Raw genomic sequence first — 18,866 nt, 5'->3', positions numbered from 1 at the left:
CTGAACTAATATTTGCAATAATCAAAATATACCTTGCACAAGAGGTTTGAAAAAAGCTGATTTTATCTCTGTACGAGTTTCTCACAACCACATCAATGACCACCCAGTTACTAAGGAAAGAGGATATATCAGAAGGAGAAAGCATTTTGGTTCAAACCCCTCCTCCCTCACAAAACTGGCATTTAGATTTTCATGAAAAAGCAATCTACATGTACCTATATAAGTTCCCGTATTTTAATGAAAGACACAAAAGTGAAACATCTTTGCAAAGAACAAACAACTGGCAGAGACTCTTACATTCAATCCAAAATGAAGTATTAAAGAGGTCGCTTCTACAGCAGCAACTTGATTCCACAAATTTCAGTTGTTACAGCAAACACAGTCATCACTTATTTTTTATATTTTGATTGAAGTTATCAGACATGGGAACACTTGCCTTAAAGTGAATTAAAAAAAGTGAGTAATGACAAATATAGCCTCTTTGAGGGATATATTGCAAGATTTCTGGTTTTTAAATGGAATCTCTGCATTGATCACAAAAATCACACCTATTTTAGAGACACTGATGAACAAAATTGTGTTAACACTGTAAGACAACACAGTATGGATAGAAAGCGTTTTAATTGGTAAATGAAGGATTCCAAGTTTCTCCTTTAACAGTATAGCATACTGCAGAAAGCACCGCAATATACACCACAGCTTTTGCTTCAAGATTTTGCATGTTAAATTGTTGAATCTATACTGTTTTCCATCACCGTATGTTAAATCTTAAGTTTATTATCTGATTATTCTATGATCAAATTTAAGTTGCAGCCAGCTTAACTCCATTATGTCGTTATATCTGTAAACAATTCGAAACATTCCAAATATGATATTTGAAACATTAATAACAGTATTCTGCCTTATTTTTAATTCTTTTCAGAGAAATACCTGCTCTACTTAGTCTTTAAAATCATTGTTGAACATTCAGTGTGGCTGAACAGAAATAGTGTAGAGTTAACAGCTACCTCAAAGGTTACTGATGCAACTAATGATAACAGAGATTTAAATTACTTTCTCCCCAAATTCATCCAGAACAGACGGATTCCGAAACATTCCCTCTCTGCCCCCTTCACTTCAAAATAAGTATTTTTTTTATTCACTTCTGACTGAGATTCTTCATTACTTAATCCCTGTGCAAATGGAGAATTTGTCTTTTATACCTTCCCTTCCCAAAAGACTGAATGTTTTCAGGGCAGTGAGTGTTTTCAGAGAAGAAATTTACTATGTACAGCCTTTCAAGTTTTAAATATATAAACAAACGAAAATCAAGGCACTCAATGTAGTTACATATGAGCAAAAAAAATATATTACTGAGAATAATAAGCCCAAATCACAAAGCGAGATTATCAGCAAGTGTGCAACTGGGAGTAAGGTGAAATCTCATTCTTTTACAGCTTTGGCTTGAACTTGCCAGAAAGAAGCTTTTTAAGCATTTCAGAATTTTTTCCTTCTGGTGGTGAGGGCCATCTGTCGTGATCTGAGGAAAACAAATAAAACAACATACTTAGTTGATTGAGAAACTAGGCATTTTACTTTTGAGTCCTCCCATTGCCCAACTTCAATCACTTGAAGGGCATTATTTTGTAGCCCATTTCTTACCAGGTATTTCTAGGGTATGGCTATATAAACTTTGGCCACCATCCACGACCATGGTTATCCCAGTTATGTAAGAAGCAGCTGGAGATAGTAGGAAACACACTGCAGGAGAGATCTAACAAAAGAATGACAATTTTATCAATTTTATAAATTTTATTTTTATTTTTTTTATTGATTTTTTTAAATTTTATTTTTATCTTTCTTAAACTGCTGGGAATTGTTCATGTCAAAGACGCTTGTAAAAACTTTTACAGGCAAGAGACAGCAATGTTTTCTAATCAGTAATGAGAACCATAACAGTCTTAAAGCCATCTTTCCAGCCACAAACATCAAGTACATAACAGATGAAAACCAGTAAGCTCTCAAAGATCAGCATCAGATGCCAAAAATCAAACAAAAAAGTTGAACAGTTTATCAAAGATGCACATTCTTGGGGGAAGAGAGCTAAGTACTTTTAAGATACACTTTTTTCAAATTAATATTCATTCTTTCAGTCCTCCCTGCTGGAAGTCAACATTTTGAGGAACTAATGTCTACTATGAAACACTTCAGCTGTAAGAGGCATCTAAATTAAATTTTCAGTGTAACAGTGACTCTACTGGTTAAGTCTCCCACTCAGCACTACTACACATTACTACAAGCTTTTTTCTTTTTTAATATTCCATCACAGTGCAAAATTAAGTCTTTTTTTGTTCTCCGTATAATGAAGTGGCTTCAAAATAGAAACACAGAAGTAGAAATATCACAAATGTTGTGAAATACATTACCTCCTCAGGAACCGCTGACCTCTTCGCAGGAACCTTTGGTATGCTCTTTAACCACAGCATTGTACCTTGTTCTCCATAGTTTGCAACAGCAGTTTCTGAAAATACTATTCCCTATTTTAAAACAGCATAGTGAAAATTAAGTTCTCTTGCATATGTTTAAACTGTGATCATTGTAAAATTGTGAAGTTGTTATTACTGGGATTTTCTGTGGGATTAAACTATCTAAACAGCACTTGAATGCAAGTTTTTAAATTTAATGGAATAGTATAATTTATACAAGAAGGTAATTTGTCTGCTAGTCACATCTCTATTCAAAAGCAATAATTCAGATTATTCCAATTCTCCACTGTCACTTCAATAACTATAAAGGGGAGAGAAGAAAGAAGAAACTCAAAGACTGTTTTGAAATTACAAGCATTTCATATTAGCTTACAAAGAAGCTAATAAGTAAGCTAGAAGTAAGAAAACTACAAAGCCCTAAGAACAAGTTCTCAACAGTTTCTTGTAATCTGTAAGAACACTAGATTGATTTTATTGTGAATTATGGAAGCAGACAGATTTCACAATCAGAATTCAGACTCTCCCTACTTAGCTGCTATAGAAATAGAAAAAGGTGACTGTCTTTGCTCTGATGATTATACAGTCCAGTTTAGATTTGAGAGGGAAGATGAAGGCTACAGCAATGGGCACACAGGGTTACATAGATTAGTTATGACAGAACCTTTGGGACTCAAGTTTAAGTAAGATAACAAAATTTGAATTCATCGATGGAGTACATGCTAAGATTTCTAAGATATCTGTGAAACGTGAGTGACTATATTTTGGGAGCTAGGGAAGTAACTCACATGTGAAACTATTTTTTTTTTTTAGAATGCCTGTTTCCTTCTCTATGTACGCATTCCCTACATTTTACTCTCCTCCTGTAAAGCAGTAACAGTTTTGTATGGTTACCACAGACCTAGTGTGTCCATAAAGGTGGCAGAAGGATATAAAGTATTACTGTAACTACAACATCGATTTTTGTTACCAGCATAGTAACAAAGCTAGCAAATACTACTGAAAGAGCAAAACCACTGAAGTGTTTGCTTGTCAAAAACTTCTGACGTGTGCTATAAAGTATAATTAGTATGATTCATTAGGTAATTAGCATGCCTGAAAAATATATTCACATAATAATGCTGTCTTAATTACTTACTTACCCAAGACTTGATAAATCAGAAAAAACAAATAAACAGGAAAAACAAGCCAGTAGATCTTAATATTTAACAAGTCTCCAGATGAGCGGGCCTCACAGAAGCTACCTAAGAGCCACTACCTGAATGATCATCACAAATCTGCCATTAAGCATTCTGTGCTATGCCAAAGAAAGCGAGCCAGATGTTTTAGGACAAGAGGCACAACGGGATATACAGACATCCTACAAAGATCGTAGAAAGATCTTCCTAGGGAACAGTTAAACAAATCTGACACTTAACTATACTGTGAGATAAGATCAATTCTGAATGTAGAAGTAGCTGGACAAAGTTTACCTTTCCTCTTTGATTTTTCAAGGGAGTAAATGTGCAAAATGAATTGTGGTTAAGAGTGAAGATTACACAAATCACAACAGATCACACGATCTCAAATGTCAAAGCTAGGGCTTCTATATAGCCTCTATATCTGCAGCACCATACGCTAGAAAATATAGCTGCTCTTTCCATACAATTGCTTAAAACAACTGCTACACACTACCTACCTCCTCAGAAATGTGGCAGGCATATTTTAGCTGACCTGTATAGTGGTTTCCTATCTGCATATATTTGATAAGAAAAAAATATCAGAACACACATTTTTACATATAATTTCTTTGAGAGAAGGTCCACTTGAAATACAGACCTTTTATGCCTAAAACTAATCTAACTTAACATGTAGAAGACAAAGTAAAAGACATTATGTGATATATTCAGAGATTTTCAAAATAACTTTGTAAACACAGATGGAAACCATCAGCATACCTGAACCTCAAATAGAAAAAGTTTTGTGAACTCAGAAATAATGTAATCATTACTGAAACACAAAGCATTCCGTAATTTTATATCAAGAGTTTGTAAGACAGGTCACCAACTCCTTCCAGGTATCATTTCATTAAGCTAGGGAAAAAAAAAAAACCAAGAGTGCCAAGTCAAAGGAAAAAGCACAAGCAATTTTATCCCACATCTCTGGCTTGTCATAAAAACAGTACAAAACACTCTCAAATGACCTGAAGAACGTAGATGAGGGAATTATAAATAAATAAATACATAAATAATCCACAAACAGTTACAGGCTATAGATTTTAAAATCCCTTTTGGTCTGAAAGTTTTAACCATGAACATGTGTGATGGCTAAGTTTAATCAGATCGTTTGTCGTTACTTACAGGAGCAACGCTGTTGATTCTTACTCCACTGTGGGCCCATTCTAAAGCTAAACTCTTGGTTAGGTTATTCACTGCAGCTCTTGCAGCTCCTGTATGCCTATTGAGAAAAGAAAGCAAAAGAAGCTTCTGTTCCCTCAGCTAACAGTGCCCAATGTTAATTCTACTGCAGCCTCACTAGGGTAGTCAGAGTAGCTTTCTATGGCTGGACCAACCATCTGAGAGAGAGAGAGAGTTTTTCTAGTTTGTAAGTTTGACCATAGCTTCACAGTTTAAACAAGCTATACTATGATTTCCTGTCATTTCTGGAAATACTTATCATCTCTTCCCCAATGTGACATAAGGTCAGCTACATTCTACTGCAGAAGCAGGCTTATAAAATGAAAAACAACTGGAGGCAAAGTTCAAACTGTGTAAAATTATGAAAGGTAGGCTGCACAGGTAAAGCAACACTTGCAAGGACAGTGGTCTGAAAAATAGTTTAGCTCTTCTGACAAACATGATTAAAATAAGCCACTATTCAAAAATTACTATAGGTGGATGGAGATAGAAACGACTACAGGCAGAGTGATCTCATACACCTTGCTGCTATAGGAAACTAGTCTGAAATGATTACAAGCTTGAACAAATGCAGACAAAATTACTGCAGTGATGAATAGCGGACAGTGGGACTCAGAGAAAACTAATAGAGTTTAGTTCCTTTAGCACAGCAGAACAGACTTAAAGGAGATAGATAGAATAGCTTCTCAAATACCAGGAAAGGAATAAGAAAACTTAAGAAAAACAGAAGAAAACACAACTTATTCATATGTTTAGGCCAGAAATAAATAACCTCCAGGCATACTATGAGCAAACAAACTTGACTAGTTTTATGTTCAAAATTAATACTTATGAAAAACTGTAAACTGTATCAGGTGATTTTTGGCATGAGTCGTGGCTGGACTCGTAAAGGCAAGTCTTTTTCAACAGTACATTTCTAAAACAAGTGTCAATTCAACAGGAATTGAATTTACAAGTTTTGTCTATCCATCTACATCCATCTACATAACAACAGTTATTTGGGAAACTTTTTTCCACCGTTATTCAGAATTAGGTTTTTTATCCCTTGGTTCAACTCTCAAATATAGCTTCAGCCTATTTGCCGTGACACTTCAACCAGACTTAACCAGAGTGGAGAAACTCAAATAACTGTAGCTTCAGCACCACCATGTGGATCTCTAAATTTATTTTGTACTGCCAAGAACAAGCTAGCGAGAAAATATTCTGCTGTTCCTTAAAAACTTTACATTTTGAAAACTTTCAACTCTGCATCAGGACAAAGAGAGGTAATGTAACATTTCCTCAAATTATGTTTTTATATTTTCTTAAATAGAAATTCAATTTCAATGTGAAAAAAAAGGTAGTTTCAAAGAAGAAATTCAGATTTTTTTTCAATTAAGAAACTGTCAAAATGCAGCATTTTGATGTGCAAAATTTCCTTTGAAAAGAAAATAACTGAAATAATTCATTTTTCTGAGCATTATTTCTCTTTCAACAAATTGGAACTTTTTTGGTGGAAAAGTTTCAAATCGGAAGACTCCTGCTCACCTCCATTTTGAGGGTAAAGAAATTTGAACAAATATACTACACATACAGATATGGAGAGGATGCTGCATTTTCACGCAGACAGCTGTGATCATTTGTGTCAATATAAAAGAACTACAAACGTGGTAATATGTTTGTACCCATGAGCCTTCTCCCAGTCAAGAAAGGAGCAGAGCAAATAGAACCGATTCTCTGCATCAGAGACCTTCTCCAAGAAAGATGGCTACAAAGTGAGAGTAAAAAGGAAAACGGGAAAGGCAGGCATTACGTGACCCGAAGGACAAAGCCAAAACCTGGTAACATACTAGAAATGTTCCTCCTACTCCCAGTACAACTCCCATATAACTCATTACACCATCTAGACCTGTAAACTGACAGTAGAAGAGGAAAACAACAGGTGCCAAGTTCTTGCAAACCCTCCAGAAATTTGGAGAGAGCACAAGTAAAAGTTACATTTCAGTGCAACTAGTCCCACTAGCATACCACTTCCAGTGAAAGCTTCACTGGCAAGTCTTGCTTCATTGTTTCTTACAAACAAGTTGACAGTGACCAGAGATGTCATTTACTCCCGTAGTCTCTACTGAATTAGTCAGATCCCCAGACATACAGCCAAGTGATACTATTGCTCTCTCTTGACCTCATACTACTGTATTTCTATACTCTGCTGCTGCCCAGTGCACACCTTTCTAAAATGAAGTATTTAGGAGCAATTAGTACTTCTAGGGGAAAAATATAGGAAAATGTAAAAATAAAATATGTATTACGACATTCCAGGAAACCCATTTCTCACGGCAGCAGTAATGTTGACAATGACTCCTCCATGTTCCTGCATCCAGGCATTGTACACTGTATGAAGGAGGAAGATAACCTATAAATATCAGAAGAAATGCATACAAATGAACTTGCCCACTGGAAGCCAAATTTGGAGTCTTAACTCACTACACGTTTCCTGTGCAGATTTAGATTAACAACCTGCTCTTTGTACCATAGCCTCACCACTGGATTCATGAGATAACAGGTGTGGTCCAGGTAAGGCTCAATGTTTGTCAAGAAGCCTTTTAGTGGAAATCAAGATTTCATGCTTCCACGTAAATTTCTTTCATTTCCATGTTCCCAATGCTATCTGAGAATCATGTATCATACTTAGATTTAACTTTAAATTTACATCCCTGATGGGAGAGAAATTTTTTCCTGTGTTACACACAGTGAATACAGGCCACAGAAGTTAAGTGGTTTTCCTATAGTCTTTTAAGTGAGTATCCAAGCCAACTGATTCCCCAAACCTGGCCTTAACCAGAAGATCATACTTGCCTAAATGTATGCTTGTATATATGAACAAATGTAACATACAGTTTAATGTAAAGCTTTGGATGAGATTCATGAACACAAATATCCACTGTCAGATAAGTGTGTGAAAAAAGAAGGTAGGGGAACCTTACATGTCTTGTCTTCTGGTATTGCTGTAGAAAACAAACCAAATAAACAAAAAAAGCGTAACGTTCAGCCCTTACCTGCTTTGCAGCAGTAGAAGGTCCCTGTCAGATTCGTGTCTATCACAGCATTCCAGCCTTTTGCACGGATGGCTTCAGAAGGACTTGCGAACTGGCCCCCTGCATTATTCACCAGGAAGTCAATCTTCCCGTGCAGACTCAGTGTAGACTTCACCAAAGCTTCTACCTGAAACAGTATTTGTTAGTGTGGTAAGCTGATTAAGCTATATACCCAATTTCCTTCTCAGACAGTATTTTCTCTCTCATATCCTTTTCACATATAAAGAGGAGGTACCAGCCTTTGGACGGGATGGAAGATCGGTATGACAGGTTTAGTCAGCCAAGAAGGATTTCGCTGAGTCCACGTTTACTTAGGAAATCTTCCTGGTATAATGCAGGTGCTACATAAAATACCAGCACTGAAAGGAGAAGGGGATTTAAGCTGCTGAAGGTTTGTAGAAACAAACACACACAAAAGCCTGCTACTTAAGACCTACTAAGAACCTCCTGACATTTTTCACAAGGGTGGGGGTGTTCACATCAGGTGCTGGAGGAGTTCCATGTAAGGTAGCTACTGTTTTTTTCATCTGACCCATATACCTGAGCATTTTAAATAGAAAACATAAGTCATCTTGTGAAGTTTTAACATTCTTATGTTTTGTACATTCACTAAGTTTTGTACTTTAGTTTTGTACATTCACTAAAGCTCTGACATATGAGTTGGCAACAGCCAATCTTCTTACGCAGACCAAGAAGGTTAGTTTGTTACCCTACAAAACGTGAACTCTAAAAAGTGCTGGAAATACTACAAGTTGTCTTCTTTAGCAAAAGAAAGGTGAATATTTGACTAAGCAGACACCTTCTGTCTATAAGCAGGATGAATACTTACGATTAAGAGCACTGTCTGGCACTATTTACCTTTGGGTACTCTGAGAAGGTATTAACAGCAAATAGCAATAGACATTTGCATTCACACACTCCAAGAGCTGTCAGTGCAGAAAAGGAGTGGCTTAAGTTCATATGGGATGAAGGAGATTTTGAAAATCTAAACCTAGCTCTAACACTGATCTAATCTGAGCTACAGGCTGTAAGCTAAGCCTTTTGCATTGTCTTCTGTTTTGGAAGTACAGCAGTTTCGCCACACACTCACACTAAACACAAGAGAACTTCTGGAGGGGAGCGTATTTCAAAGCATTCAAGGATTTTACAGATACCAAAGCTGATGTATTTTTTCTATTACAAGATAGTAATAAGAACTCTATAGCAACTGCTTAATAATTTAACCTTTATCTCAAGAAACAGGGGAAATGGGACAACATAGCTGTTTCCTGCTTACATCACCTATCATAACTAGGTACCATGCACCAGTTATTCCTGCTCAAGCATATATAAAAAGTTAATCTAACATCTGTGGTCAAAGAAAACAGAGACCAAAAAAACCTCAAAAAACAAACAGCAGGAGCAATGCTGCTGCTGAAACAGATTTGACTAGGGGAAGGATATCAGTCAGCCTTCCTCTGTATTGAGTTACCAGTAGAAAACATCAGAAATAAAAGAACAAGCAATGCATGATCTGTATCTTACCAAGAGCGTCACCAACTCAGTCTCATAAATAGCTGCCTTACAGCTTTTGCTGCTAACAGTTCAGGATGGTTTAACAGGATAGTATGGATCCTGTAAGGATGCACCTCTGAAGAAGAAAACCTAAACAAACATATAGTGACTGAAGCCTGATTGAAAAACTAATGCCTGCGGAGAAAAAATGCCTTAAGAAAATAATTTTGATACCTAAATCACCATCTTTAAGTTCTGAATGTCATCTTATTCTTCACATCAGTCACTGCAGCTTGTGGGATCTGAGAAAAAAAACAAACACCAAAAAACCAAAACATCTGTGACAGCAGTGCCAAACTTGTGAGAACCACCATGCCACAAAGACTTCCAGGTTTGCTCACAACCAGAGAAAAGTAGGTTATGTCTTGCTAGGCAGCAAAAGTTATGCTTTGCTCAGCAATTCAAACTCTTCTCCCTGTCAGTCTGAGAATCTTGCTTTGAATATTGTTCTCCGTAAGTCACTGAAGTATGGACTCATTTATGGAAGTGAAATGGTTTCAGTACGGAATGTTTGGAGGAGGGTTAAAAAAAATAAAGTTTTTTGGGGGGGGGGGGGGGGGGGGGGGAGAGAGAGAGAGAGAAAAGGGAAAATGCTAAGAATCTTAAAAAAACCCAACAAAAGACAAATTAACAGAAGAAAAATGCACTGAGAAGAGACATTACAAGCAAGTTTTCAACAGGAGGACAAAACCTGCTATGACATATCAATTCAAAATGTCTCACATGTATCTTAAGAAACTCTGTTGTTGTTCCCACTTGTTGCACCATATTCTCAGGGCAATTAAAAAAAGAAACAAACGCCTATCAGTTCTGCTTTCCAACAGCCAGCAAAGGCTAGCAGGCTCTCCAGTGACAGCTCAGATGGCTCCAACTGTAGCAATCTTCACAATGTCTTCTGTGTTGTAGAGAAAGCATCGTTGCAGTGCTTCTCCCAGTTACAGTAAACACGGTGACAGCAGCCACCAGCACAATGAGAAACAGAGTCTGGTAGAACACATTTAAATCACAGTAAGAACTAAAGAAGATTCCTTTCTATTCCTAAATATCCAAAATCCACACAGGAAGAACCTCATAAAAAAGCTACTGAAGACTCTCTGGAAGCAAAGCAAAATTGCACAAGGTAGAGTTTAGGACGTTCTTCTGAAAAAGACCGAAAAGAATAAAATCAGACACTTCACACATGACCGGAAGACTGGAGCTCTTCAATAAGGACCCTTTTTGTATGACTGCAACTCAAAAGTATTATGCAGTAGCACACTTCCACAGATAACTGAGATGACAGTACTCACTGACACAGAGAAAAGAGACAAATGTCCACATGCATTCACAGGTCACCTTGGACTTGAGTAAAACTCAATAGGCAAACTACCCACTACAGAGTGTTAGAGATTTGCTATTTGGGGACTAGAACTAGTGGGCATTCTTGCACGGTGATAACAGGTATTTTTACTTTGTGTTATTGCTGTGTTATTTTAAAGTATGACAACAAGAATCTCTTATCCACAGCTCCCCACCAAGCTACAGTCTTCCACTGCAGGCTTCACACAGACAGACATTAAGTATTTGTAAACCAATTGAGACTATGCTAAGCTATAAAGTTTATTGGAAAAGAAAAGATACTAGTGAACTCAGACACAAGGTAAGTGCTAAATAGTACTGTATTGAGTCCGTCTCAAGGAGTCTTGTTTGTCAGATGTCCAAGTGGACATCTGGACAGGTTTTACCCTCGGGGTCTGGTCCAGCAGCAGTTGTTGCTGGAGCTTGAGTATGGAAAGGGGACACTGTGCACAGAATTCTGAATTGCTGATTTCAAGAAGAGCAGTGGCCTACTAGAAGTACAAGGTTTTATCTTCCACTTATCTAGATAGTCTTCTACTTATCTAGATGCCAGTTAAAGAAATGTTTGTCCAGAGCATATAGCACAGAGGCTTTACAAGGGTAAAAAGTTCCTTGTGTCTTTCTTTCCCCTGTCAATAGATTTGCTGTAGCTCAACATTTAAGACACACAAACACATGCTTCCCCTTCCCAACACCTACAAAGATAAATAGAAAGCTCCTTTCATAATGAAAAAAGGATGGGGTCCTCTTCTCCGCTCTGGCCACCACTACATTGAGGCACTGGAATTAGTTAATTAGATCCTTTGATTTTAGAAAAAGAGCTTGGTTTGAAAAGACACACACACAGAACTGTCTGGCCTGCATCTCAGCAAGAGCAAACTGACCTGCTCTTGATATATTCAACACATTATGTGGGCAGTGCTAGAAAATATCCAAATAATTAAAATCACTTCAGCTTCATAATCCCTAAGAAGCAATATGGATCACTACATACACTCCAGACCACAGGATAAGGGACAGGTGCACAATCACTGCTTCAGGATAAGGCTGCATGAAGACAGAACATAGAAACCTCAGGTGCTCTTACCGGCATGCCAGAACCGTCTACTCTTCCATCTTTAAAAACAAAACAGGTTTGTTACCCTTTACAAAACACTCAGTGGAAAACTAGCCAAAAGCAGCAGCAGCAAACTTGTGACAAAAATACGCCTGACAGATTATGCAGTGGTTGAAAATCCTCCATCAAGCAAGATTATTTCTTGCACATTAAACGAAAAGTAAGCTTTGCTAGAAAGCAAGAGGGCCTCTGAGGATGAAGATTGAGAGACTTAAAAATGTGAATTCATTAAGCTATTCCCATGATATCTGCCATCAAGCTTCTGCAGCAATTAATTCATTGCACCTTCTTTGACTCTTCCTAGGCCAGAAAAAGGTCTAACAGACATATTGCACTATATGATGAGGGATGAATCTTCTAATGTTTGAATTTCACAGATCCAAACTAGGGCACACAAGAGGTGTCATCTTCAAAGCAGGTCAGTTACTTTAAGATTTGCAATAGGAGGCAAAAAAGAAAATAATCATCTAGCAATTTTGAAAGCACTTTCATCTTTCTTAGATCTCCTCTATCCAAAGTCCCTCCCTCCAGTTTGCCTGATTATAAAATTAAAACCAGGACAAAACTCATAGGGGCCTTTAGAGAAATGCTGATGGAGATGGAGGGATGAGAAAAAAAAAAAAAGGCATGCTACAGTAAGAACAGATGGCTTGCTCCTACAGGTGATGAAGGTGTCTTCCTTTAAGAGAAAGACTTACTCTTAGAAAGGTTTCAGTGCGATGTCAAAGAGAAGGATATACTAAATGAATTATGTAGTTCTTCAGGAAGCTTCCTGGGCTTTGTAGCTTGTGATGGATCAGTTCTGACATCTAAGGAAGCTTGAACTCCTAAGTTTTTTCCCTTGTTGAAATATTTATAAGGTCTTTCTCCTTCACACATTCTTTGGTACCTGGTATAAGAGCTGAGAAAGAGGATGTAATGACTCACAGGGAATACTTGTAGAGGCTGTCCTCTCTACCCAACAATGTGCTTCCGTGAATTTCTGAGGTAAATAGTCTTCACTCATACTAAGCTGAAACCAGACAATGAGTTGTAAAGCTATTAATGGGTAGCATACAGAGCCAACGCAGTTTACAAATCTTGTTTCTTTTGGGAGGGAAGCCAAAAGTTTATATGCCCTCTCACCCCATCTTCCACTGTGAACAGGAAGCTACTCCTGTATTCGTGAAAATGATGAAGTGAGTTATATTGCTGTGTTGCCTCTACTCAAGATTTACCTCCTAGGCTAGAAAAATCCTTCGCTACATCTTTTACTCATCCCTGTTCCTAAGACTCCAAGTCCCAAGCACTAAACTTTAGGTTAAGAATGGAATAGGTTTTGAAAGTGGATGTACGATGCTCTTTTAATAGAGGTAAAAAGCCCAAAGGTACTTTTCCTCTAGTCTTCGCAAGACAATCAAGTGCAAATTAGAAAAAAGCACCTGCCATTGCTGCTCTTAGCAAATATAATAAATGAGCAATAGTGAGCAGTGGGTTGTGGAAAATCTGTCACATCCCTCAGTTCTGACAGTTTTTAGCAGTGTAAGTTACCGATTGTTAATTTAAGTTTATCTAGCTTCAACTTACAAACACTAAGCACCTAAGTGTAAGGAAGTGCTATCCTCACTACAAATTTAAAAGCTGAAAGTGTGGTCCACACTTTTCTGGCCCAATAGTAATTTTAGAAATTAAGTAACAAGTGATCAGGATTTATCAATCTTTTAGAATCTCAGCATTAAAGAACTAACAGCAAGAAAAACAAGAGCTAAAGAACAAAAATCACAGGATGTCTCCAATTCTAGTCTTGGAGATGGGCATCTGGAATGGATAAATATTTGTTTAGTGGGTACACTTAAGTTCTTACATTAACATGCAACAGAAATTGCATTCCTTATTCAAAACTTCCACAAAAGGCTTACGAAATTTTCATAGTGATTTTTTTCTAAATAGGACTTCAACAGAAAGAAGAAAGAGCAGTTGGAGAACTGAAGTGAGTCAAACAGTAAGACTGAGTCAATGACTGAAAGATCCAAGACTGGGGTTTAATTTACCTTATTTCTCTGAACCCTCTCTTCAATAGATATGGATATGAAACGACTATGGTTTATGAGAACTTCCACTGGCAGGAGACACCTGATAGAGGCTTCTCCAATATCGTATGAAAGGTTCTAAGAAAGTTCTGGTGTGTCTGTAAATGAGTAGAGCTTAAAACCAAACTGGAAACAAGACAATTCTGTGATGAAACTGCAGGGTAATAGCAAAGACAGAAGTTTCTCCAAGTATCAGCATGGCTACCGGTAACACAGAATAATGCCTAAATACTTTACACAGGACTATAAAAAAGGCCTTAAAAGCACCTTCAAAAAAGTTTCCGAAGCCATCTAAGACTGTTTTGTCAAATATGTATTTAGCCACACTTAATAAACAGGAAACAAAGAAGGAATGGTAGTTTGTTTAGTGGCAATTACCTCATTTCACCATCCAAGCCCTCTACCATCTCTCAGAACACTGCAGTTCCCACTAAATCATTTTTAAGCTGATGCAGAAATAAGATTCACCTGCAGAAGGTTATTAAGCATGCCAGAGCACTTTCTGCAAGAACAGTGACTTGAAAGAACGCTTAAGCCTTTTCTCTCTTTACCTCTTTTCTTTCCTGTAGCTTTAATCATGTAAGTTGCCCTCTGACATCTGTCATAACCTATTATATCGCACTGCTGATGCTAGTAAATACAAACCTAAAATTCACTGATAGGTGAAGTGACATACTGCACAGCCCCAGGGTTCATCTCCTGCAGGAGTAGAAGTCTAAATATATCACTATAAATATTTTATGGCATGAGCCGTTCCACGAGGGAAGAATTCTATTTTTTATTTGCTTTATGGTTGTATGTTAGGATATTTGCAGAATCTACATAGCTACTGAAGGAAATTAATATTTCTTTAAGTTATGCTAGAATTAAACAGACACTTTGAAAGGTTAAGAAAAATGTAGCAATCAGTGGTTACTGGAATATTTTCTAGCTGTCTTCAATAAGTTAAAAGTCCAACCTGATGCTGGACTTTTAAATGTTTAATTACACATATTAAAAATTAGGAAGTGAATGCAGACTTCTGAAGAACCTGGATTAAATACTTTTGCTCTTGATCTTCCATTTTTTGTAATATGAAAAAAAAAGAAACAACTCAACTGGGATAGTAATAGAGTTTGTAATGAGGCACACCTCAAATTGTAACCAAAATTTGAAACATGGCTAAAAATAGTAATATCTGTGGGGTTTTTTTGCTTTAATACAAGCAAAACTGACAATGCAGGGCACTTGTGTCAAGTCACAAGCATTGAGATTCCATGCTATGACTTCCTGTTCGAAGGAACTATTCTGAGGTCTCCATCTTCACAAGTTAACGCCCCCTCACTGCTGTCACAGAAATGTGACACAGAACCATGCTAAGCGGGCTCTGGCTCGGCTGTAGAACATGCCAGTTCCAAGGCCTGCTTCTCCCAGAAATATCTGAAATACATATGCATGGCCAGAAAAATATTTGCAATTACAAATGCTTTCTTGCTTAGGTGGCTAACAAATGGTCTTCCCTTGGAAAGCACATCTTTATCTAGATCAATTTAACAGTGCTTTACTGCACCTGTCCCCTGATCTAAGCCACTTTTGAGAGGGCCAGAGAAGACCCTTGGAGATCTGAGAGTTTATATACACAATATGCTTTTGACATGTTAAGCCCCAGAACAAGATCACTAGTCTTTACCTCATCTTCTTTGCGGATATTGCACTGTATGGGAGTCACTCTGGCAGGAATCATGGAAGAAAATGTATTATTCAGTTCTTCTGCAGCAGCTTTTAATCGGTCAAATTTACGAGAGGCAATAACAACACTGCAACCTGCAGAGACAAAATAAAACATACCTCAGCTAACAAAGTTAAAATTACAGTTACGCTAGTTTTTTAATAACATCATGGAGATATCTTGTAGGATGTGTGTTTATTAGTCACTGACTAGAAGGTACAGTCTTGAAGTTCTTGCAAGAGAGAGAAATGACTCATGTCAGGTGCTTCTTAGCAACAAGATCCCACTGTGCCAGGAAAAGAACAATCAAAAAAATGTCCACAAGGTTCCCTCTCCTTCCTGCAGAAGGGGAAAGAGCCTAAGAGTTGTGGAGTCAGCAAAGTAGCTTTCAGACATCACTTTTGCTGCCTCTGCTCACAGCTGCCTCATTTATCAATTATGTGATTTAAAGATGTTTCAGCCGGTCTTGATTACAAAAAAATGCTTGCTCCTAAAACCACAAAAATAATCTTACTGTACGTGTGGCTGTAATTTTGCCTAGCAGTGAGCAAATGTAATGCTCTGCTTTTTAACCCTACAGAGTCTGAAGGAAAGGATGATAGCCTCATGAGATTAATTCCTAACTGCAGACTACAGACAGCAGAACAGAGGCTTCCCTGTGGCACTGCCACACGCTGTAGAATCCTAGCTCAGAAAAGAGAGGAAAAAACTAGGCAGGAGCTCAAGCCTTCTGTTTTTTTCAGCATTTGGAGGCAGAAGGACTCATTCTACAGAGAAAAACAATGCAGGTGCCAAATTAATGGCAAGCACTCACACTACAACCAGTCTAGTTTCTTCTGTCACACCAGCGGACTCAGGACAGCTTTAAGGCTTCAGCAATTGCTACTACATAGACTAAAACAGACCACACCAAATTAATTCCTAGTGCAAATCCAGTAGGCATGCAATTTCATATTATGGATAAGCAAATTACTAGCTTCCCCTGCCAAGCAGGCAAGGAGGTCTCGCTCCCAGTTCCCTCCTTCCATAATCTGAGCATCCCAGCAGAAGCCATTCCTTCCTCATACCATCTTCTGCTGCTCATCTGCTTTAACATAAACCAATTCAACACCCTCAACCAGCCAAAAAAAAAGTTAACATCTTGCCAGGTGTTTTTTTTTCTTTGTTGCTATTTTACTGAGTGGAATTTGGCCTCTCATGTGATGAAACAAACACCAGAATCAACTCAAAATAACTAGCGGGAGTAAAGAGCAGCAAGCTGCTCATTTGGCTCAGGCTGTCTTGTGAAACTATACATAAAAATAAATAAAAAAAAAAAATAGAGGAGCTGAATTCTTCCAGAAGGAAGTGCTGCAACTACATATCCCTAGGAATGGGAGCTTCACCTTCAATCAGTGGCCATCTTAAAACAATACATGTAAAGATATTATTCTCCAAAGTCTCCTGATTTTTTAAATTAAGAACTCCAGTCATCTGCACAACCACCTGACTAACGCAGAGTAGAGTTCACAAAAATGGCACACACAACTACCGATTAACACAAAAAATTAAATCACAGTAGCACAGTTACATTTATCAACTTAAGTGCTTATTAATACACACACTGATATAGAATAAGGTCCAGTAAAAGACTGTATTTTTGCTAAATATGCTAATTGTGGGAGGGGGAGATTCTAACTCACTGAGGAACACTTGGGACCTACTGTTCAAGCTGACACCACTTCACTTATTTTTCTTCACAAAGAATGACCAGACCATTTCCTGATAGGGTCGGGGGGAAAAGGGCACAAGTTTCCAGATGAAAGGTTTAAATCTGTCCAGAAGGCTTCAGAGGAGACTGGTTATAAAAACAATGTACATCATGACTGGCATCATCTGTCACTGCTCCTACAGGCATTCTCTGTCCAGCCAGCCCCTCTCAAAAAAACCCCCAGCCTAAAGCACAAGGTATACATGGAAATAGTTTCTGGTCATCTTCTTGTCAGGAGTAGCCAGCAAGTCTGCAGGTAAGGAAGGTTACTCAAACAGACTTAAGCCATAGCTCTTTCTTCATTTTCTCACACGTGCTTTGTAGAAATTTGCAGCCTTGTTTTCTATTTAGGGCATTATGGACACACACTTTTGTTATTTGTATTTTGCTTGAGAAAAATTAATGCAGATCAAATTAAGTACAATTTTAAGGTAACTGGGTAACATCATCAACCAATAGTGTGATGATGCTTAAAAAGCACCTCTTTAAGGCAGCATGTAAGGACACCTTAAAAAAAATGCTTAGTTCCCCAGTAATACAAAGGTAGCAGAACTAGCCCTCACTTCATCTCCACAGGAGAGGCAGAGATGTCTCCCAGCACACAGTCTTAACAAAGAAAGCTCTTTACTATGCAGTGAAATAGCGTGGTGCACATTTCAACAGCGCAAACCACAGGGAGTGTGGCACCTTGAGGCATAATGCTAGTGCTGGTATTTTGAAGACAGCGAATCCAATCATGATAATAAACATTATAAGAAATCAGTCTGATACCGATGATCCCTAGCACTTCTGTTGAAACCTGCAGAAAAGGTGTTGCAAGGTGGATGACTCAGAAGACTGCCTTTCACTCCAGATTTTACCACTTCTCTGTAATCGGCACAGAAAGAAAAGGCACAAAACGCATGCTGAAGATATACTTTAACTTCAGGACATTTCTGACACAAGCACCGAGAGAGAAGCACCATTTCTCCAAGCCTACTGTGCGGACAACAGTTCAAAACCATACTACTCCAGAAGACTAAGTTCAACAACCAGATAAATCCTCCAATTAAGCAAGACGAAAACACACTTAAGAGGGAGTATGAGAGAAAGGGTCCGGGTTTAATATAACCTCCCTTTGACCGCTGTATTTAAAATAGCGCATCTTTTAAGTGCCAGCAGGTCAAAAGACATACCCCACATCAACCTCACCTCGTTCTCCTCGCTATTCACTGACTCCTGTCACAACGTCCCACCCATAAACTCCTCACAGACCCGCTGGCCGAGCGCAGCCTACCCCCAAAACGCACCTCAACCCCCCGAGCATTCCCTGACCCGCCCCCTCAAACTCCATTCCCCGCCTTCACCTCACGCCCGGCCCTGCTCCCCCAACATCCACCCTGCCCCCCTGCTGAGCAG

General features: G+C 38.2%; 1 protein-coding gene across 1 annotated transcript; it reads right to left on the bottom strand.

Annotated features, from left to right (window-relative positions):
- Nucleotides 1-220: 220 nt before the first annotated feature.
- On the bottom strand, nt 221-18,801 carry PECR (peroxisomal trans-2-enoyl-CoA reductase). Its single transcript, XM_009275037.1, has 8 exons — nt 18,783-18,801; nt 15,680-15,813; nt 7,894-8,059; nt 7,147-7,228; nt 4,802-4,898; nt 2,406-2,516; nt 1,642-1,753; nt 221-1,519 (listed from the first exon to the last, which is right to left on the bottom strand). Exons 1-8 carry the CDS (start codon nt 18,799-18,801, stop codon nt 1,431-1,433), a joined length of 810 nt encoding a protein of 269 aa, XP_009273312.1. The 3' UTR covers nt 221-1,430.
- Nucleotides 18,802-18,866: the final 65 nt, after the last annotated feature.

This window comes from Aptenodytes forsteri, unplaced genomic scaffold, assembly GCF_000699145.1.
Source record: "Aptenodytes forsteri isolate BGI_AS27 unplaced genomic scaffold, ASM69914v1 Scaffold255, whole genome shotgun sequence".
In the NCBI taxonomy this organism is placed as follows: Eukaryota; Metazoa; Chordata; class Aves; order Sphenisciformes; family Spheniscidae; genus Aptenodytes; species Aptenodytes forsteri.
The sequence above is the reverse complement of the archived record's forward strand: the minus strand, read 5'-3'. Positions and strand labels throughout refer to the sequence as shown.

What these genes read in the sequence shown, in the direction of transcription:
- PECR (XM_009275037.1), bottom strand. An exon ending in AATGGGTTTCCTGGAATGTC is followed by an intron (nt 4,899 to 7,146) that starts GTAATACATATT and finishes TTTTCTCAATAG; the next exon opens with GCATACAGGAGCTGCAAGAG. An exon ending in GAATCAACAGCGTTGCTCCT is followed by an intron (nt 2,517 to 4,801) that starts GTAAGTAACGAC and finishes GTTTTAAAATAG; the next exon opens with GGAATAGTATTTTCAGAAAC.